Source organism: Artemia franciscana, chromosome 21 (genome assembly GCF_032884065.1).
Source record: "Artemia franciscana chromosome 21, ASM3288406v1, whole genome shotgun sequence".
In the NCBI taxonomy this organism is placed as follows: Eukaryota; Metazoa; Arthropoda; class Branchiopoda; order Anostraca; family Artemiidae; genus Artemia; species Artemia franciscana.
In genome coordinates, this window is record NC_088883.1 from 18,057,509 (window position 1) to 18,080,778 (window position 23,270).

The 23,270-nt window shown below is 34.4% G+C and overlaps 1 protein-coding gene across 3 annotated transcripts; it reads right to left on the minus strand.

Moving 5' to 3' along the window:
* Positions 1 to 5,726: 5,726 nt before the first annotated feature.
* On the minus strand, positions 5,727 to 21,969 carry LOC136041022 (hydroxymethylglutaryl-CoA lyase, mitochondrial-like). 3 transcript variants are annotated; one of them, XM_065725538.1, is made up of 3 exons: positions 21,867 to 21,969; positions 10,136 to 10,926; positions 5,727 to 6,744 (listed from the first exon to the last, which is right to left on the minus strand). In XM_065725538.1, exons 2-3 carry the CDS (start codon positions 10,917 to 10,919, stop codon positions 6,584 to 6,586), a joined length of 945 nt encoding a protein of 314 aa, XP_065581610.1. In that variant the 5' UTR covers positions 10,920 to 10,926; positions 21,867 to 21,969; the 3' UTR covers positions 5,727 to 6,583. The 3 variants fall into 3 exon arrangements, with proteins under 3 accessions (XP_065581610.1, XP_065581609.1, XP_065581611.1); XM_065725537.1 differs by having other exon boundaries at positions 21,767 to 21,885; XM_065725539.1 differs by lacking the exon at positions 21,867 to 21,969 and adding an exon at positions 19,248 to 19,474.
* Positions 21,970 to 23,270: the final 1,301 nt, after the last annotated feature.

Genomic DNA, 23,270 nt, shown 5'->3' on the forward strand with positions numbered 1-23,270 from the left:
GGAAAAGAAAACAGTAACGACTTCAGAATTTTGCAATTTTGTCGGTAAAAGCATCTAGTTATAACCATTACGGTGTTTGGTCACAAAATGGCCCATAAGTTAAAACGGTATTCACGTCATGGTAAGATAGCAAACTTTATTGATTATGCTATAGTAAACCGAAGACTGGCAGGATCAATACAAGATACTAGGGTATATAGGAGTGCTGCTATTGATGTTAAAAGTAAAGATCACCATCTAGTTGTGTTCACGTGATGGTAAGACAGCAAACCTTATTGATTATGTTGTAGTAAACCGAAGACTGGCAGTATCAATACAAGATACTGGGGTATATAGTAGTGCTGTTATTGATGTTAAAAGTAAAGATCACCATCTAGTTATGTCTAGGGTTAATTTAAAGCTGAAATTTCGGAAGGGTAACTACCTCCCGGAAAGTTATGACGTTAGGAAGTTATACTAAACTTGAGAGTTTAAAATTCGACAATGTGGAAGACGCTTGGAAAAATTTAAGAAAAATCATTTGTGAAGTTGCTGATAGTGTCTTAGGGAAGAAATTTAGGACTGCAGCTAGGAATATTAGTTAAAAAGCTTTATGTTCAATAGTGAGAAGGGGTTTGTACTGGAATTATCTGAATGTTAGATCATATGAAAACAAAAGGAATGTAAAGAAAGTTGAGAAAGCATTAAAATATGAACTAACGAGGTGTGAAGTGGCGGCGGCCATAGATAAAACTGCCGAGGATTTGAAAGATGCAGCTAGACGGCATGACTATATTTATAGTCAAATGTTTAATATTAAAATATTCTACTGGTATGTTACTAAATTGAGAAGAAGGAGCAGTCAATCCGGACTTGTCCAGGTTAAAGATAGGAACAGGGCCACAATTAATGATAAGGAAAGAGTTAAAGAGAGATGAGCAGAAAATTTTTAGAATGTGCTAAACCGAGATAGAGTTGGAGAGAAAGATATAGAGGAAAATGAAGAAGTTTGTGATACCTTGGAGGTGAAGGAAGACTTGTTTTGTAAGGAAGGATTAGCGACAGTACTAAAAGGATTAAAAAGTAATAAGACTCCAGGTACTAATAGTGTGGTAAATGAGTTTCTAAAAAAGGGTGGTGCTGAGGATAGAAATAAGGTACTGAAGATTATGAACATGATTTTAGAAAAGGGAAGTACCTAACGATTTTAGGAGAACGTTAATTATACCACTGTATAAGAAAGGTGATAAGAGTGAGTGTGGTAATTATCGAGGCATTATTCTGGTCTCTGTAGGTAGCAAATTACTTGGTATATGTTACTTTTTAGACTGAGACATGCCGTAGACAAAGTTTATAGAGAAGAAAAGTGCGGTTTTAGAAAAGGTAAACGACGTGTCGACCAAATTTTTACTCTTAGGTTGATAGTTGAGAAGTGCCTGAGTTGCCAAACACCTTTGGTCATCTGTTTTACAGATTATGAGCAACCGTTTGATTGTGATGATAGAATAGCTTTAGCAAAGGTCTTATCCTTGTATGGTATACCAGACAAGTACATTTAAGTAATTAGGGCTATGTACGAGAATAACACTGCTCGGTTAAGGTAGGAAATGAGGTTAGCAGCTTGTTTTGTATTAAATCAGGAGTTAAGCAGGGTTGTGTTCTATCCCGCTTTATATGAGCCATCTTGATGGGTTTTGTCTTAAGGAGCACAGGAAAGGCAATCGGGGACCACAGAATCAAATGGGGAGGAAAAACTCTCCTGGACTTAGATTATGCTGATAATTTAAGGATCCCAGATGAAAGTGTGACCAAAATGAATGAGCTTTTAGAGGTTTTGCGAGTCCAGGGTGCTAGAATAGGTTTGAAAAAATTAATGTTAAGAAGACTAAGTCACCAAGGCTAGGAATAAGTGAAGATGAAAAGGTGATGTTGGATAGCGAAAGGATCGATCAGGTGGGCAGCTTCATTTACCTTGATAGCTTTATTAGCAAACAACGATGGAAGCAGTGAAGATACTAAAAGTGGAATAGCCAAGACTTAGGGCATTTTTTTCACAGTTAAAAAAAGTTTGGAAGAATAGGAAGATAAGTCTGCAAACCAAGATTATAATACTGGAAGATACAGTGATGACAGTGGTCAAATGTGGCTCTAAAGCATGGGCGCTCCGAAAAGCGGATGAAGATGTTTTCCAGAGAAATTACCTACGGATTGTTCTGGGTACCCGGCTGACTGACCGTATTTCAAACAGTAGACTGTACGAAAAATGTGATTCAATCTCGCTCTTTAAAGTTATAATGAAAGAAGGGTCGAGATGGCAAGGGCACGTTCTGCGGATGAAGTATGACAGATTGTCCTTCTCGGCCAACCGTCTAAGGCTAAAGGGACAGCAGGTCGTCATAGTCTGCGGTGGGAGGATGTCATAAAGAAAGATTTAAAGGAAATGGGAACTTCCTGGGAGGGTGTAAAGAGGGAAGTTTTGAACAGATTTGGGTGGAGGAGTGTGCGTAACTGTGTTGGCTTCAGGCGGATTGATGCTCCGGTGACTTGTTAGCAGTAGTAGTAAAGGTGTAGTTATTAGACCATTCAATTATGCTGAACAAAATGGCTATCTCACAGTTTGGTCGGGTTACGGCGGAAAAAGAGCGTGGGAGTATTTCGGATTACCCTCCTGTCTTTTTGATCATTTAAAAGGGGCACAAGAACTTTTAATTTACGTTCAAATGAGTCCTCTTCCGATGTTCTAAGACCATTGGTTCGACACGATCACCCCTGGGAAGAACAAAGAAAAACAAACGCGCTTCCGTGATCTTTCTTTTGGCAAGGAATACAAAATTCCACACTTTTGCAGATGGGAGCTTGATACTGTAGGGTTCTCTTATACGCTGAATCTGACGGTACAATTTTCGATAAGATTCCTTGACTTTTTGGGTGTGTATCCCCTTTTTTCGAAAATCAGGCATATTTCTCAGGCTTATAGCTTCTGGCGGGCAACGTTAAACTTAGTGAATCGTGTATAATTTGAATCAGCATAAAAACCCAACTCTTCTGATGCATCTATTATTCTCAAAATTATATTTTCTTTAGTTTCGGTTACTATTGGGCTGAGTCGCTCCTTACTCACAATTCGTTACCACGAACTGCTTGGAAACAAGATCCCACATCCCATCTAAATAGCCTCAAGGATTTTTGGTGAAACACTAATTTATAAAAATGCATTACTAGGTAATTATATGGAAGTTCCTGCTAGCTATTATAAAATTCCTAGAGCCCTTTCCCCCAAAATGAGTATGCATTCCTCTTGGGCTACCTAGACCTTCAGCTTGTACCACCTGTTCCAAAGAAGTTCAAACAATTTAGGATCGAAAGTGGCTAGGTTATGACATATCTTGTTACACTGTCCATCCCTTACCAGTGGCGTCAATTCACAACAATTTAGAGGGGAATGGGGGCAAAATTTAGTTTTCAGAGGTTCTCAAATTTGTCATTTTTCGCTTTTTCTATGAAAATATCAAAAATGAACTTTTCAATAAAAATAACTACGAAGAGATATTTTTTTAATCTAAAGGTGGGGGGGGGCAGGCTTGCAAGGAATTTTTTTCTGATCCGAAGATAGGTTGGATGAAGTAATCTGGAGGCATTGTGGTTCTCAACTCTGCCATAAGTTTAACTCTCCATAATCAGTTTGGGATAGCTTATACAGGATTTCACCTCCTGTTGATGAGAGTGCATCGCCAATTGTTGAAAATATACAGTGACCAAGATATCGTTAGTATTGCATAAGGCCCCCATACGACTGAAGGTGCCAGAGACGTTTCGCTGTCTGGTCGCAAGCCAGCTTAAAAGATTTGTCTACGCTTTTGTCTCCAGCCTGTTTCAGTGACACCCTTTCGTTTTCTTAAGGAACTTAAACTCTCAATAATTCGTATAATATGAACGTTGCAACATGAAACATTGGTACATAATTGCGGGAATAGCCTATTCATCCATCCCCATTTCAGATAAAGTATTTGAGAAGAAGATAATAACATTAGAAAAGAACACTGAATCAAATGTCTAAGTGAAACTAAGCAAAAACTAAATGGATTGTTTCTTTTTCACAAGATTACTTTCTTTTGTGAAAACTTCGTTACATAAAAGCTTTGCAACCCACCGTGAATTCAACTTAAAAATTTGAACTTGTGAAGTTCCATAGGAAGATGATGATTTTGTCACACGAAAAAGTACGTAGTAAGAGGGGGGGGGGGAAGTAGTTAGAAATTTGGGGCGTAAATTTTAGGAAAGTTTGGGACGTAACTTGCCTTCTTTGGCTAGTCTAACTTCCTTCAAATTATTCGTTCGATATAGACATTAAAATTGAAAAACTTAGTGTGACTCTTAAAATAGAAAACTATAACAATCTCGCCAAGTAAATTGAAAGTTGAATGGGTCCTATCACCAAAGGAGAAAATAAAAAAACAACAACAAAAACAAGTTTCTGGTCCAAATTTTCTGGAAAAGAAAATTACCCTCTGCATAAGAATATAAAAAAAAAATCATCTGTAAAAGAGAATGTGATTCAGACGGTTTTCAAATTTCAAATCCTTTAAATAAATTGAAGTTATTTTGGGCTTAAGAAAAGCAATGGTTTCATTCAGTGCAGGAAGGGGAGTAACATATCTTCTCAAGTCTACACGAAGCGCTTTAGTCGGCTTAGAATCGGACAGTAAGAAGTTCCTGGGACCTACAGTTGAATGGAGGCTTTGTGCAATCCTGGGCCCTTCTTGGTTACAACACAGTTTTCCACACTAGGCGGTGCTCTTCTATCAACAACCATCCCACTCGGTTCAAAACTCCGCCAAGCTTGAAATCCGAAAAAAAAAAGTCTAAAATAAAACAAGTCTAAAACAGATATTTGAAGTCTATGGGAAGCTCATTTTAACAGGAGTAACTTCCAGACCACAGCCCTGATTAGATGAGAATCATGGTTACAGCGGTAACTGCAACCTAATAATGCGTTTAAGAAATGGCAAGTGAGAGAAAAAGTCATTTCTAGCTTATTCAGGAAAGGTAACTATTATTCTAAATTAGTCTTATATACACAAGGAAAGAAACTTGGACATCCAAAACCATGGCATATACCGTGTGTTCTATGATTTGGATTTAGATTCTCGCATATGGCTATCAACTCTGTTTTATACATAGGTGAAGTCTAGAGAGCCCCAAGATATCTCAGTTGTGCTTTGTTCCAGTGCAAAACATTAAAAATATGCATAGTTTCAATGTAACCTAGCGGGTATGAACAAAAATAGAAAATTATGTGGAATAATAAGAAATTATTAGGAAAGTCGCATGATCCTTGATAATTCGGGTGAAAGGAGAACGTACCCAAGGCCTCTAAACCGCAGACGTGCATTTCAAATACAAATACCAAACTGCAGGAGCTCAAAACTTATTTTTGCAGGAGAGTGTGGTTTGATTGTGGGTGTCAAAACTGTCCATGACTTAAATTTTGAAAGGAAAAACCGACTATACAAAAAATTACTCTGTTTAAGCCCCTTTCTCTCTTGAAATGCAAAAGGCCCATTTAAATACGAAACAATTACCGAAAAATAAGTGTTTTTCAGTTTATTTAATGGCAATTAAAGAACACTTAAAACAGTTTTTTCAACGTTCCTCTCTCTTCAGAAGCAAAGTCTTGGGTACTTATCGGGTGAGTCTGTTCAACTAGTTCACAGGAAATAAACGTGGAGACTTATTTAAGATATAAATAATCAGATAATACGAATTTATTCGTACAGTTTCCAAAGCAAAAAGTTCTACGTTCAACAAGAAAACGAAATAATAACAGAAATAAATACATTAGCTAAAGAGTTCTCAACTTGACAAATTGCTACTATACACCGAATTTTAAACAAATAAAACATATCAAAATAAAGATAAAAAGAGCAAAATAAGTTAATATATTAAATAAATACATAATGGCTTTCAGAAAAAATAGTTTACTTGTGCTACTCTTAAGTTGTTCATAAAGAGAGAGAAAAAAAAAACTCAAGTCTATTTTTGAACAAGAAGTCACTGGTCCAAATTGACTATTCTTAAAAGCATCAAATGGTACATTGGAAGTAGCTAATACAGTAAGTACAGTAAAAAATAACGAATTACACAAATGCCAATTCATGATCTACCTCTTTCTGCTAATATCAAGGAAAAAACGCATTTAGTAAATTTATAAAACTCAGGGATCAATTGGAATTTTACATAGGCAGTTAGATTAAGCACTACAGTACTACTGTTAAGAACTCTTTTCACATATTATGCCTAGCAACAATCAAAATTTGCTTATAATCTAGCAGTAGATAACTTCGAAGACCACACTGCCTTTCCATGACGAAAGTAAAACAGTTCAAAATAGGGATGAACTGGATATTTCGAGATTATACAGTGTTCATCATCAGCAGTAAAACTGCTTTTTTACTGCTTTATGAAACTTTATGTAAAGTAAAACTTTACAGTTTTACTGCTGATGATGAACACTGTATATGTGTTCGAAATATCCAGTTAAATAATTTTATATCTGTTCACTGTCAATTAAAAGGTTTCATCCCTATTTTGAACTGTTTTACTTTTATAATCTAGCAGCTAAGGCACGACTGACTTTTGAATTCGAGGGTCTGTTCAACACTCCAGATATGAAATCACCTGCTTTAATTAGTTTTCTCAAGTCAACACCAGTTTCAATCCCCAGTCCGTTTAGCATATAGACAACATCCTCAGTGGCCACATTTCCTAAAAAATATGATTCAGGGGTAAATGCAAATTTTTGTAAAGCTGTTACAAACAAACAAATAAACATAAGAAGAAACAGTTTTACGTTTAATATGGGAGAAGAGATTATTTTTTTTAGAGAGAGGAAGGTTCAAATAAAGAACAAAATATTTTTTAGGATAAAATTGTTAATTGTTCCTTGGTGTTCTTCAGAGCAATCTTAACGACAAACCACATTCAAATTAGTTTTTTGCTTAAAAAAGTTGGTTCAAATTCTTCAGAAGTTTTTTTTTTATACTTAAATGACTACTGTTGCGGCTACAAATGTAATCCGTAGCCATAACAGCCCTAATTTGATTAATTCAATAAAAAAACAAATTTTTTCAGCTAAAAGTAAGGAGCAATATTAAAACTTAAAACGAACAGAAATTATTATGTATATGAAGGAATTTCCTCCTCCTCAACATCTCGCTCTTTGCACTAAAGTTTTTTAGTACTTGTGAGAAAAGCTTTTCATTGTTCCAATTAAACAACCCTTTTGTTTCATGAGTCGTTCTTAAAGAATTGGGACAAAAATCAAACTTTAGCGTAAAGAGCAAGGTGTTGAGGAGGAGGCAACCCCCCTTCATATATGTAATAATTTCTGTTCGTTTTAAGTTTTAACATTGCTCCTTTGCTAATTTCTGATCGTTATTTAAATAATCCCAGGAAATCTGGCCCCACCTCCACGGAGAAATACCCTCCCCCTCTGGACCAGTGGTTCTCAAACTGTGATACGCGTACCCCTTGGGGGTACAAAAAATTCTTTAGGGGGTACGCGGCTGGCCAGCAAACAAAAATAAAACAACCCTTTAACTCTAGGGCTTGTAATTTTATTTATATTTTAGTTATAGTTTACTTAGTACCGGTATCTGAGAAGGGGTACTTAAAATGTTTTGTGGTAAAAAGGGGTACAGTGTCTAAATAAGTTTGGGAACCACTTCTTAGACAATTCAACCCCGGTGAAAATTTACCCAGGACAATTACCCTTAACGACTCCAGGCGTAAAATGGAGACGGAAAAGAGAAAGCAAGAAATATAAAAATGATTTTTCATAGGAATTCTGGCAAAATATCCCAGTGTATAATATCCTCTGACAAATTCAAACCCTGGAAACTTCCCTCCCCATGGAAAGTTTCACCGTTAAAAAACAACCCAGCAGAAAATTCGTCTCCCCACCCTAGAATGCATGCATGCTTCCCAATAACAAATACAATGCGTAAACAATGGGCAAATTTTATTACTTAAAGACCCTTCCCCTGGGCTTTGGAGGGGGGGGGTCATTTTAAATCTAAAGGCATAGTTACTGGGCCTTTCAACTATAATGAACAAAATGGCAATCTCAAAATTTGAATCGGACGATTTTGGGGGGAAACGGGTGGGGGGGGGGTCTAGTTGCCCTCCAATATTTTTGGTCACTGAAAAAGGGCACTGGAACTTTTAATTTCTGTTCAAATGAGCCCTTTCACGATATTCTAGGACCACTGGGTCGATACGATCCCCCCTGGGGGAAAAACAAATAAACACGCATCCGTGATCTTTCTTCTGGTAAAAAACACAATTACACATTTTTGCAGGTTGAAGCTCGAGACCTCTACAATAGGGTTCTCTGATACGCTGAGTCTGATGGTGTGATTTTCATTCAGATTTGCGACTTTTAGGGGATGTTTCCCCCTTTCTTTAAAAATAAGGCACATTTTCTTAGGCTCGTAACTTTTGATGGGTAAGACTAAACTTAATGAAACTTATATAATTAAAATCAGCATAAAAATTCAATTCTTTTTACATATCTATTGGTATCCGTTTTTTAGAGTTTCGGTTACTATTGAGCCAGGTCGCTTCTTACTTACAATTCGTTACCACGAACTGTTTGAAAAATAAAAACAAAAAACAGTACCAGTCACCAGCACAGAAAAAAATGTTGCAATGAGTAAAATCAGCAGCAGTTTCGATTGGAAATTAGGTAAATAACATGCGGCAGAAGTCTTCACCGAGCATTACAAGGACAGAAATCCTTCACTCAGTCTAAGTTGTGATCTAAGGTAATTTAAGACGCAGTTTCGATTGGAAATTAGGTAAATAACATGCGGCAGAAGTCTTCACCGAGCATTACAAGGACAGAAATCCTTAACTCAGTCTAAGTTGTGATCTAAGGTAATTTAAGACAACACCTACATTAAAACATCCTCTCTATTGGCTCTCTGACAATACTTTTCCAAGGCACGTTTTTTTTTATATACTTCTGCTAAAAGAATCTTAAACGGACGTAGCATCTTTCGCTGAGCATTACCAGGTTAGTAAGCTTTCTAATTCAATTTCGATGCCCATACTGATTTGCTATCACAACTATACTGTAAAGTGTAACCAAATTGAGATGATATAAACAATCAAAAATCACTCCTCAACCAAATTAATTTAAAAAGCACTCCCCCAAGAAAATAAAGAGCGATATCAAAACGTAAAACAAGCAGAAATAAATTCATAGATTAAGTCAAACATGAATAATAATAAGTCAATCTTAAAAAGAACATAAATTAATGTGTATGAATATAGGAAGCTAGAAACGAACAGGAATATAAATGAACAACAAGTCTAACTAAAAACTAAATGAAATCAACACAAAGAATTGTAATATCACTACCTCTTTAAATATACTAACTAATCTTATAAATAAACAGTCAAAAAATGTATTTCATAAGATTAAAATGGTCTATTCAGAGAAAAAGTTTGACACTAAGACAAAACAAAAGAAATCCCAATTTGGAAGCCAAGGCTCATGACTGATATTTTTTTTAAATGTATCATGTGTATCCAGCTTACCAGCGTATCCAGTAAAATTTTTATTGAAAAAGGAACTTACCAGAATGCGTGGTGAATTTTCTCTTAAGTAATAATTTTAAAGCTAGGATGCATTTTTTTTTTCCATAAGTTAATCTATTTTGATTTTCATGCAGTTCAAGTCAATGCTTCTTCTTTCCCAGAGGTTTCCTGAAAGAGAATTGGGTTTTCCAAAATCTCCACAAAATTTACATTAACAATAGTTAACGATTTGTGCTTCATCTTTATACGATATACAAATTCACGCTAGTAAATACACATTCATTGTTTCTGATCGTCAATTTTGGAGGATATTCAGGAAAACCCAATTCCCATTTTGGTATATGAGGAGAAATTTGAAAAATTCGGGATGGTAGAAGCACTAGAGCTTCTAGTTAAAAAAAAAAAAAAAAAAAAAAAAAAAAAAAAAAAAAAAAAAAAAAAAAAAAAAAAAAAAAACTGATACATCTTTCCCGTCTGAATACTTGTTCATGGATCTTACTATACTCATATCAATGCACTAAAGCTTAGATATAGGAAAAACACCAAGCCCTACCTGAAGCTCCTTTGGCATATGGACATCCTCCCAGACCACCAACAGACGAATCTACAGTAGTAATTCCCATCTCAATGGCAGCCAAAATATTTGCTAGAGCCTGTCCATATGTGTCATGGCAATGAATGGCAAGCTGCTCAGGTCTAACTTTTTCAAGTACTGTTGATAGCATTTTCCTTATACTTCCCGGTGTTCCAACTCCAATAGTATCACCTAGAGATACTTCATAGCATCCCATAGCTAAAAGTTTCTCAGTAACAGTTAGTACAGTCTCTGGTTTTACATCGCCTTCATACGGACAGCCAACAACACAGCTGACATAGCCCCGGATTTTGATATTATTCTCTTTTGCTACTTGAGTTACTTCAATAAAACGTTTTAGACTCTCTTCTATAGACGCATTTATATTTTTCAACGAAAATGTTTCAGAGGCTGCGCCAAAAATAGCAATTTCATTTACACCTGCTTCAATTGCTGAGTGCAAACCTTTCATATTTGGTACTAACACTGGATAAGAAATATTAGGATATTTTGTAATTCCTTTGAAAACTGATGCATTGTCTCCCATTTGGGGAACCCATTTCGGTGAAACAAAGCTTGTCACCTCAACAACTGGCAATCCTGTTTCTGATAGTAAGTTTATGAAGTTGATCTTTGCCTCTGTTGGAACAAGACCCTTTTCGTTTTGAAGCCCATCACGTGGTCCAACCTCAACTATCTTCACTTTCTTTGACAAACTTCTACTTAGTAGCCTTCTTGAACAAACTGATGACATCAACACCATATTAAGTCTAAAAAAAAGTGTAATGTTGAAATATAAACCTACTTAATAATTATCATGTCAGTAAGCATTATGGGAATGTTTCTGAGAACCTTTAGTAGCCATAATTTTTCCGTACATATACCAACAATCATTTTCATCGGATCAAATCAAAGTTGTTCAATTCATTATACCATATGCTAAGGCAGTAAGAGTACAGTACTATTTGCAAAATTTTTGGTTAGTTAAAATAATCAACTTTAGGTCATCATAAGCATATCCCAGAGCTTCCGAGGAGAGGGTAGGTTCTTGCGTACTTTTGGATGGAAATTCTCTGTTCTCCCTAATTATCCTTACAGATGGTGGATAATGTTTTACAAGCAGCTAATCAGGGTAGCAAGAATCAGGGCAGCTAAAGCTGCAATAAGCTACTAGGGAAAAGCTGTAATTAGTTTCTAAATTCAAATAACCGAAACTTCTTCAAATAAGCAGAAATTGTTTTTGTTTTCATAAGTTTATTCTAATGAAAATGGATAAAACCTTTATGAACACAGCCAAATAATTATTTTGGAAATACCATTTTTCTTCCCATCAATATTGAGAACTTCAATCTTAAGTCTTCTCTAGTCAGATTAAAGATAATACCACCCTGAGAAAAATACGAATCATTCCTTAAAGTTGTGACCTACTTAGATCGTTTTTGTGGCCAGAAATGTCAATATGCTAGTTAAAAAGAACAAAAAAAAAAACATGCAGCCAATTTGGAGGCCAGACCCTGGCACTAAGCATATGGTAGGCTTGTATATATTGTTTCTCGTTGCCGCTTGTCTTCTAACTGCAGATAATGTGAACTTCTTTTTGATGTCAGGGCTTCAGGTTAGATTAGATGCAGCCACCCTGAGAAAAATACTGAAAGGGCATATAATTATAACAAACAGATTTTATTAAATAAATGCACATTGTTTGTTTAAAGGGAGTATTTGTATACGCTTTTCTTTTGTTTTGAGTCATGGGGTGTCAAATAGGCAATAACAATTGAATTAAGGAAGTCTGGCGTGAATTCAATTCATCGTTCCTGTTTAAGCATCAAAGAATTATTCATTTTATAGGATTTGTTTTCTTATGGAACTCTTTGTGACTCTCACTGTTGCTTCTCTTCTATCCACAGACTCCATTAACGATTTGATACAGTCGTTGTGATACTGGTTGCCAAATGTCTTCTAGCCGCAAATCTCGCCTAGGCTTCATTCTCATGCATCATTACCTTGACTTTCTTCCATGCCTTTTACTTTAGCTATTTGGACTCATTCAAAATCACATGTTCCAATGCCTATGCCCTCTGAAATATCTAAAATTGGCACAATAATTTGTTTATTCTTTAATATCAAAGAGGCAAATCAGCAATTTCAGCTGAATTAAGAAATTCAATTCCTCCTTCCTGCTTAGCATTATCCTTTTTCAATTGTATTTTTCTGAAATATTTCAGTTCTGCAATAACATAATTATAGTGTTATTCTTTAGTTTTAAGTCATATTTTTGTTTGCAATTCAATATGATTTGTTGCTGTTTCTTGGTCCATGTCTTTTTCTTTAGCTGTTCAGTCATTTGTCATTTTGTGTAATTTTGCTTATGTCATGCATAGTAAATATTATTCCTCCTTCTATCCTTCATGGACACAAAAATAAAAGTTCTTTATTCAACTGTAATTTTCTTCAAAGCAGTTTGTCATCTTGTATAATTTTCCATGCATCATAGATACTACATATATACAATATAAGAGCCCATGGGATGGAACTAATGTACTTTATGCTCTTGAAATGTGCTTGTAAAATGGCATCAGTCTTATGGGTTTTTTTCAAAGTAAACGCTCAAAACGAATTTTCTCAAACTCATGATTTTTCTAGATTATTTTTTCAGGCCAGAAAATGCAAGGATGTTAATTAAAAAAAAAAAAAAAAAAAAAAAAGAAAAAAAAAAAAAAAAAAAAAAAAAAAAAAGAGCAATCTTCGAGTAAAACCAAATTTACACAATAAATAATTATTGCTTGTTTAAAGAGAGTAGCTGTTTAGGGACATATAAAAGCACACATACAATATGTATATATATATATATATATATATATATATATATATATATATATATATATATATATATATATATATATAGCTCCTACTACTAAAAACTTAGGGCAGCAGAAAACAAGCTGAGGCCAACAGAGGTGCACAAGCTCTTCCTCCATCCTTATCTATTCAAAGCTTTCCTCTTTACACCCTCCTAACAAGTTCCAATTTCCTTTAAATTCTTTCTTACAACATCTTCCCACTCCATTCACAGGGACCTCTTCATCCCATTCCTGTTTGTTTAGCTATTGTTGGATGGTTGAAAAGGACAATTTACAACAAAAAGTGTTGTAGCCATCCCAATTTTTCTCTCATTATAGCCCTAGAAAGTGGGATTGAACCATATTTTCTGTACAGCTTTCTGTTTGAAATATAATCGATTGGTAGACCATTGATAGACAATTACTATGAAAAACACTAAACAAACCCTCCTTTGTCTTCTGAAGCCAATATTTCAGAATTGTACATGACCATTGTCATCACTGTAACTTCCAATAATCTAATGTTGATTTGTAGAATTATCTTCCTACTCTTCCAAACTTTTTTCAATTGTGAAGATAAAACCCTAGGCCTCTGCTATTCCACTTTTATTATCTTCATTGTATCCACCATCTTTACTAACAATAATACCCAGCTAACCAAAACAATCCACTTGATTGAATCTTCTTGTTAACTAACATCATCTCTACACATTCATTTATTCCTATTCTAAGTGACTTAGTCTTCTTAACATTAACTTTCAATGTTTTGCACCCCAAACTCCCAAAAAATTATTCGTTTTGCTAGCATCTTCATCTAGGACATTCAAATCATGAGCATAATCACAGCCTATGAGAGAATTATGTTTCTATTTGATTCCATACTTTCCATGAGGCCCTCCATTCCAAAGGCTCACAACTTTTGCTGGCTTCCTTAATAACAAAGTCCGTCAAAATGATACATTTAAATGGGGATAGACCTTAACTCCTGATTCAATACAAAATCAGCTATTAACCTCATTTCCCACCTTAACAGCAGCAATATTGTTCCTGTATATAACAGTTAGCACTAATCACTTTAATGTATTTATCATGTAAACCCTACAAGGGTAGGATCTTCACTAAGGCTCTTCTACTGGGTATATCAAATGCCTGTTCATAATCTTATAGCACAATTACTAATCTAAGATTAAAAATGTGGTCAATGCATCCTCTACCCTTCCTAAAATCACACTTTTTCCCTCAAAACCTTATCTACAGGATCTCTAAGCCTAAAACATATTGAAAAATTTTGCTTCCTATAGAAATCAAGCTAATGTCTCTATAATTACCACACCACACACACAAAAAAAACAACAAACTAAACTAAATTAAGTCAAAACATCACCACACCATTTGAAGTTGTATGCTTTCCATTATGACCAACAAGGATTTCCAAAAAGGACAATGCACCATAAATGACAATAAAAAAAATCCTGATTTACCTAATTATTTACAGTCCTAAGAAGTGAGATCACACCATACTTTTCATGGACCTAACTTTAAATAGAGTATGAAAGATGGTTGGTTATGACAGGCAGCATCAGACTCCCAGCAAGACACTCTCATGATGAGGTTGGCATCGGTCAGTAATTGAATGGGATGGGCAATCCCCCTCATATTTCTATGACTTGTAATATGCCCCAGAAATTTTCATAGTCACTTATTCTTCTGAACATCTTCAAGTCCCAAAACAACGCCCTGTGCCTTGACTATTTTATTTTTTACATCTCTATAGAATCCACCATTTTGACTATTAAAGCTACCAAGATAGACAATGCTATACATTTGGTTGATCTTTGTGTTCAATCTCATCTTCTCTTTTCATCCTCATTCATTCCTAATTTAAGCAATTTAGTCTTAAAGAAGAATATAAAAGAAATTTTTTTTTTAAATTACTGAAAAAATTCCAACAATTTGGAAGTGAAAGGACAGTTATTTTGCACAGAAGAGTCAGAGACAGTACTGAAAAGATTGAAAAATAATGAGGCAGCAGCTGCTGATAGCAGAGTAAATAAGTTTTCGAAATATGATGGTTGGAAAGTTTGAATTAAATTACTGGGGGGCATAAGGTATAATTTTAAGAAAAAGGGAATGCACCTAGTGATATAAAGAAAACTTTAATTGAACCCAACTACAAGAAAGGTGACAAGCGTGAAACAAGCCCCTGTGACAACCAAATTCCCAAAACCCATCCTCTAGAATTTTACCCCATGTTTTTTACATAGCCTAAGGATATATCTGGCCCTATTATGAGGGAGAGTGCTCAGATGTAATTACAATAGTATTAATCATAATATTGGAAACAGAGTTGAAGGGAAAATATATTAGGAGTTTTTTCAATTACCAATCATTACTTATCAAGGTTGAATGTGAACCCACCGCTTTCTAAGTATGCTAATCGATTCCCTTGGAAATAAATTATAGTAAATTTATAGATATTCACATAATTTAACTAGGAAGAAAGTAAATACAGCATTTGATGCCTTTTTTATGCTCTTTCCAAATTCAATTATTACTTCTAGGGAAAATTCCTTTTTGAGCCCTTAATGGGGGTCCAAAAGGTAACTTGCTACCTTATCTATAGTTCTTACACTATGATTTCAAGTTAGGGCAGATCACCTTCGTTTTGATCTAATGTTATTTTCCTATCTTAAACAATGTTTAATATCATTTTCAGGAATCGGTATTTTTTAGTCAGAAATTCCATGTTTATACTCTTAAAGATAGCCAAAAATATGTACAAAGTATTTTTCCAAAAAATACCACTGGTAATTAAGTAAAAAATAAACTGATTTTATTTGTTTCATCTGAAGTCTTCGAAAACTTGAAATGGCCTCTCTTGAAATGACAACCTTTATTTTTGGTCAGATTATGGCTTATAAAGCCAATAATGCTCAGGGTTTTTATTTGTATTTTTAAATAAGATATTGACAAGATATTTTTACTACATAAGATAGTATTCTCTGTCTTCTTTGTTTTTATTTTATTATTATTTTTTTAATGGCTCTGTCCAATTTGGTCAAAACCCTTATCTATCATGACTTTGACAAAATGATTGGTCCAATTTGAATGGGTTAGTTTTATTACGACTTGACAGCTTTGTTGATGACTATAGAGGAATATAAAGAACTAATCTTTATGGAGATACGATGGATCTAATAAAAGGGAACCAATGTTTACCCCCTCCATGATGGCTGGTTGGTCTCCAATCCCTTTTGACTTATAAATAAGGACTAGAACTGTCAATTTCTGATGTAAAAAGTATCCTCTAAAGTTTCTATGACTTTGATGAGGAGGCAGTCCCCCTCCAATACATGGCCAAAAACATGTGCAAAGTATTTTTCCAAAAAAAACACTGGTAATTAAGTAAAAAATAAACTGGTTTTATTTGTTTCATCTGAAGTCTTCAAAAGCTTAGGTTTTAGTTTTTTTTTTGAAAATGGCCTCTCTTGACATGACAACCTTTATTTTTGGTCAGATTATGGCTTATAAAGCCAATAGTGCTCAGGGTTTTTATATGTAATTTTAAATAAGATATTGATATGATATTTTTACTATATAAGAAAGTGTTCTCTGTCTCCTTTAGTTTTTTTTTTTTTTTTTAAATGGCTCTGTCCAACTTTGTCAAAACCCTTATCTATTATGACTTTGACAAACAGATTCGTCCAATTTGCCATACTAAAGCCTATTCCTAATGGGTTAGTTTTATTACGACTTGACTTGATAGCTTTGTTGACGGCTATAGAGAAATATAAAGATGCTAATCTTTATAGAGATACAATAGATCTAATAGAAGGGAGCCAATGTTTGCCCCCTCCCTCACGGCTGGTTGGCCTCCAATCCCTTTCAACATAAAAATAAGGACTAGAACTCTCAATTTCTGATCTAAAAGCATCCTCTAAAGTTTCCATGACCTTGAGGAGGAGGCAATCCCCCTCTAATACAGAACGCTTATTTTGGGGTTAAATATTTCTCTTCATTTTCCTAATTACAGTGTAGGATAGAAATATTCCAAAAATCCTGGCTATAGCCCTAGGAATTATACATCAATCTCTACCTCCACCCTCCCCTTGTCTCTCCCATTGACGGGAGATCAGACATGGTCTGGTTATGTCAATCATGTATCTAGAACTTGTGCTTATTCTTCCCATCAATTTTTCATCCTGATCTCTCTACTATAAGCATTTTCCAAGATTTCCGGTTTCCAGGATTTGCTTCTTCCCCCCCCCCTCCACCGCCCAAAGTCCCCAGATCTGATCCAAATTGAAAATGGAGTATCCAAGACATGATATCTTTCTATATACCAAGTTTCATTAAGATCTGATTGCCCATTCATGAGACAAACATATCTCAATCTTCACAATTTCCCCTTCCTCCAGACCCCCCTCCTAGACGGTTGAATCGTGGAAATGACTGTTATAAAGTCGATTTGTGCAGGTCCCTGACATGCCTACCAATTTTCATTGTCCTAGCATGTCCAGAAGCACCAAACTCACTTAAGCACTAGACCCCCCCCCCCAAAGAGAGCAAATCCGGTCCGATTATGTCAATCACGTATCTAGGAGTTGTAATTGTTCTTCTCACCAGGTTTCATCCCAATCTCTCCACTCTAAGCATTTCCTAAGATTTCCAGTTTCCCCCTCCAACTCCCCCCAATGTCACCAGATCTGGTTGGGATTTAAAATAAGAGCTTTGAGACACTAGATCCTTCTAATATCAAATTTCATTAAGATCTGACCACCTATTTGTAAGTTGAAAATACCTCATTTTTTCTATTTTTTCCAAATTCACCATCCTTTAACACTGCCCCACCCCCAGATGGTTGAATTGGGGAAGCAACTATTTCTAATTTAATCTGGTCTGGTCCCTGATATGCCTGCCAACTTTCACTGTTGTAGCTTATATGGAAGTGCCCAAACTAGCAAAACTGGGACCAACAGACAGACAGACCAACAGACAGAAATTGTGATCACTATATGTCACTTGGTAAATACCAAGTGCCATAAAAAGGCACTTCAACTTCTACAATGGGGTCCTCTTACAGTTTTGTAGTCATGGAGGGAGTTTCAAAGTTTGTATTTTAATGCCAAAACATCCCAGTTCTCATTGAGCCTTCAGATAAATTAAATTTTAAAAAATAAGTTTTTTCAGCTGAAAGTAAGGAACATTTTCTCATTGATCCTTCAGATAAATATAAAATGAGTTCTAAGGGAGAGAAAAGGGGAGGGCCAATGTAGAAAATGATGCATAATCTAGGGTCTGTAAACAGAACTTTTGCTTTTTGTGAAAGGGTAAAAAAGAAAGACTTTAAAACATCCATCATAAATTTGAAATTGATCTTTAATGTCATTTGATTTATTGGAAAATTTCTGGTCTATACTTTTTTGTAAGTCAAAAGTGATTGGAGACCAGTCAACCACAAAGAGTATTTTTCAAGGAGGAAGGTACATGTCTAGACCTAAACCTTTGTATATGCCAGCACTGTAAAAAAATGAGGATTTACTGTCATTTACTTGATAAATTTATCATTTATGTTCAATTATTAACTAATTAAAGTTTGCATTGCATAAAATAAAGTTTTTGTATATAAAGTTTTTAAAGTATTATATATATATAATATATATATATATATATATATATATATATATATATATATATATATATATATATATATATATATATATATATATATATATATATAATAACATATAACAACCTGTATTTTCTCTGGGTTCTTCCTACTCACTAACCTGATTACTATTTGAAACCCTATCAATTTCAAAGGCCTCCGAGTACCTTTGACTTAAACTGGAACATAACACTTATGTCGTTGTAAGCATAGGCAATTAAAGACACAGGAAAAAGTTAAGAGAATCACCTTAAAAAGTTAGCTAAAAGTGATAGAGATATAAACATATCTCTGTATACAAAAAACAAGATCTTAAACAACTCTGTATTTTTCAGTGTTGTTAGAAACAAAGAAAAAAAACAGGATACATCAGGCTACCTATACAAAAATGCAGTTTTCCTTATTGTTTAAGGTGAAGTCTGCAAGTTTCATATCTAGCTTTTCACCAATGGTGATTCTAATGGTATACTTTTTTTTTGCTATGACCCTTCTTTTATGGGTTTCAGGCTCTTTTATAAAAATTTCTGTAAATTTGTTTCTAAAATAACAGTTTACTAATAAGACTAATGAAAATAATGATTACCATTCCTGAATCAGCAACAGATGGCAGCTTTTTCTCATTTTGACAGTTTTTTTTACAAACATATTTTTCAACCTTTGGTTACTGTGGATTGTTCTTAGCCCCTTTAAGAGCTCAAAATGGAATTTCTCCCAGAAGAAATTATTGAGTTTGGATAGAGAATAGAAAATGTATCAAGGGATGTATTCACTTTTTACTGGCAAAATTATTTGAATATATATAAATTTACCAATTTTATATTTAACCCTCAAAGCAGAATCTTGTTTTTATTAGAAAATGGCTACCAGAAATTTTGAAAACTACCTTAAAATAATCATAAATGCTTAATTGGTCTATCTTATTCCTATAGGTCCATTGCTTCACTTTAATGTGCAGCTCTCCAGAAGGAGACATGCTAGAACAAAAAGAGACACATTGTTAGATTGCTAATTTTTATAGTTTGTGTTCATGATTTGACAATTCACCCCTAAGCCCCAATCCCCTCCTATGGTCTCAAATAGACTAACCCTAGACTATGTAAAACAGAACTAACATGATAATTGATAGCATTGGTTCAAAAAGATATAAAAAAGGGAAATATGATTCATGTGTGTTTACTGCATATTATAAAGTAAGAATTCAATCATTGATCCACTGTAGAACCAGTTTATTTTTGGGTTAGCATGAGGCAAGACAAAGAGAAGTAACAGAATAGATGAAAAATATATAGGCATAATAGGGGCTATATATTTGTACATTGGGGGAGGGGAGGGTGTAAAGTATTTGGACAGTGTGAAATTAGAAAACAAATCTTATGATATAATATGCAGAATGATTGTACCTAACCCATCAGGCCAAATTCACTTCTAAAGTATTATATTTTTATCATAGCCTACTTAGGTATATTTCATGGTAAAATTATAGCAGTTCATATAACTGGCTTACCAATAAAGTGAATAAACAACCTGATGCCTTTTTTTATGTTCTTTATGAATATAATAATTGCTTCTACTGTAAATTCAAATGTTTTCAAAAACAACAGAAAAAGATGGCACTGAGAAAACATAGTATTATTTTTTGGAAAACCAGCAATAACTCATACTTTAACTGAAAATTTGTCATTTTTAAGAGCTCAAAAAGTGCTTAAATTTGACTTTGTGGTAGAAGCAATTATTATATTCCTTAAGAACATAAAAAGGACATCAAGTGGTATGTTCACTGTATTGGTAAGTCAGCTATATGAATTGTCATATTTTTTTTTAAATTTGTCATCTTTAACAGCTCAAAAAGTGCTTAAATTTGAATTCACAGTAGAAGGGATTATTATATTTGCAAAGAACATAAAAAAAGGCATTGAGTGGTATATTCACTTTATTAGTAAGCCGTTTATATGAACTGCTATAATTTTACCTATTGCATTAGAATTGAGCATCAGAGAAACAGGTTCTACTTAGACAAAGAATATTTGGTAGTAGGTACCTTACACAAGCATAGTTTTCTGTGTTTAGTCTAACTATTTAAACCATTAGAGGGGGCTGAGGATGAATTGCCAAGAACAGGCTTACACTAAGCAAAAATCAAAATGTGTATTGTTTTGTTTTAGAATAGCTTCTTCTGAAGAGAAGCTATTCTTGACCTTTACTGCCCAGGCCTAATGGATATCATACAGCAATTTGACTATTGAAGCAATAATTAGCTCTCTAAGTACTAGAATATTACCCTATAAAGTGTATGGTTTGGAAGATTCCCAGCTCATACCTGAAACTGTTACTAATTTACATGCTACAATAGCATAGGCTATTAGCCAGTAAAGTTCTAGTTTATTGACTTTGACTATCTTGGAAAGGGGTTAGGTTAGGGAAAATGTTAGGTTACATTTTTTCAGAAACTTTCAGGGATGGGTCTACAGGCTAAAGTAGCCTATATCCTGGGAAGATATTTTGAAGTACCCACCTCCACCCCTTTTCCCTGAAATTCACCTACATGACAGGTCTACACATATAGAAATTATGACAAAACAGCATTTTACCTTAATTTTCAGTTATCAGTTGCTTTTTCTCTGCCTTTAGTTCTGAAAATGCAATTCCTGTTATTTAAGAAGAATTCTGAGCCATATCAATTTTTATTCAAAATTCAGTAAATGTATTTTCATATCTTTACAATCTTACAAATTGGGATTGAGCAAAGTTGTGAAGCTGAAAACAATTTCACTGTACTTCATTCAAGCAGAAGATCTATTTTGCAAGGTTTCACTTTTATAACACACATATTTTTAAAGGTCAGGACCCTCTAGATGGAGGAGTGGAGGTATGTACTTCAAAATACCTTCCCAGGATACACATTGGCCTTTAGACCCATCCCTGAAAGTTTCAATTCCCTAACCTAACCCCTTTCCAAGATATCCAAAAGTCAATAAACTAGAATTTTACCCTATTAGCCTACTTTCTTTTAAAGGGCTAGCCTAATTAAGCAGACATTTGCAAAACCACAAACATAAGACTAAACTTCAAACAGGGCAACCATTTTTTCAGTTTTACTTCTACCTTTGTAACATTCTTGAAGGTATTTTAAGTCTAATATTCCCGTTTATCTCCGAGATATGATATATTTTTATCTAGAAAAAAATTTATAATTCTGGCCTACATTTGAATTTTGGCAGACCATTACGGCGGGTTAACATTAGTTAACGAGAGTTCCCACTGATGAAATTGCCAGCAAAAACAGCGAGTATTCGCATGATCCGTCAAATTTCTTCTTTTTTTGCTGCAAGGTTATGCGTCACGACAGTCCAACGGCTGCGTTGAAATATTTCTACTGGGCCGTTGAAAATCATACCCGTTATTCTGAATTGAAACCTTTGTAGAACCATAAATTGCAATTAATTGAGAAACTATATATATTTACCAGAAGTTTTCCTTAATATTTGACGAACAATATGAGGGCCGTGTCTTTTTAACACAAGATTTTAATGCGTGAGACTTGGGAAATATTTCAAGAGAAATGAGCATAGAAGATAAGAATTGCATTTTTCATTTGATATGATTATTCTACGCGCTTTACTCCTCGAATATTTTTCCTGACTTCTAGAACTTTATTTAGCCTTTTCCTATGCATCTGCTTTTCAAATATTTCATATTATTTTTTGTGCTTGAACGGATACAGGAAACCGTTTCTGTGTGAATATTTTTGCCATTTCAAATGAGTCTGGTGTTTGCATAAGTTTGAGTCTCAGTTAAATCTCAATATGAATGTGACTTTAGCATAACCAAATTGAGCAAATACTTAAAGAAAACGATCTTCTTTAACTTGCATACTTTTTGAATTTATCTCAATGGGTTCTTTGATACCGTCTCACAGATCACTCCAGTATTTACTCATTTTTCTGCTAGCAATTATTTGCCTATATTTGTTTCGGTAATCGTCATCGACATAATAACGCTCCTTGATCTTTCGTTTGACTCTTTCAGTTTTTGCTTCTTGATAGCCCTGGTCTGTCAAATATCTATGTTGTCCTCTGTTATATTTTACTTTTTTATAATCTGGATCACGAGACAACTTACAAACTATTCTTATGCATGCTCAAGCTCTATTCCTTTCAGCAGCCTTTCTCTTTTAAATATGCTTCTCTTATGTTCGAGGAGGCTAGTGTTATTTCTGTAGTGCTGTTTTCTTGTAATAAATAGTTCAGCTGCTCAGCTCCGATACTTTTCTTGGTTTTCCTTCCGTTTAGCCTCCTGTCTAGTCAGCATCCCAAACTACATACTTATGGTGTTAATTGTCAAAGCATCATCAATTGAAACATGAAATTGCTTCATAGCTGTGGCAATTGCTGTACTTTGTGTGTAACGAGAATTTTAAGAAATTCATTTGCTATTGTTATTTGAAATATCTTTGTTATTTTTTTTAAAAACAAATTCAAAGAGATGGACTAATACGTCAATTAAAAATTCACAAAAATAACTCTTATATGACGTTCACAGTGTTTCCCATTTTAATGCAGACAATCTGCGTCTATGTAGCACAGAACTAGGAATATCCTCTCTTATC

Coding starts and splice junctions, on each gene's coding strand:
- LOC136041022 (XM_065725537.1), bottom strand. Junction 6,745..10,135: donor ATATGCCAAAGGAGCTTCAG/GTAGGGCTTGGT, acceptor CATATTTTTTAG/GAAATGTGGCCACTGAGGAT.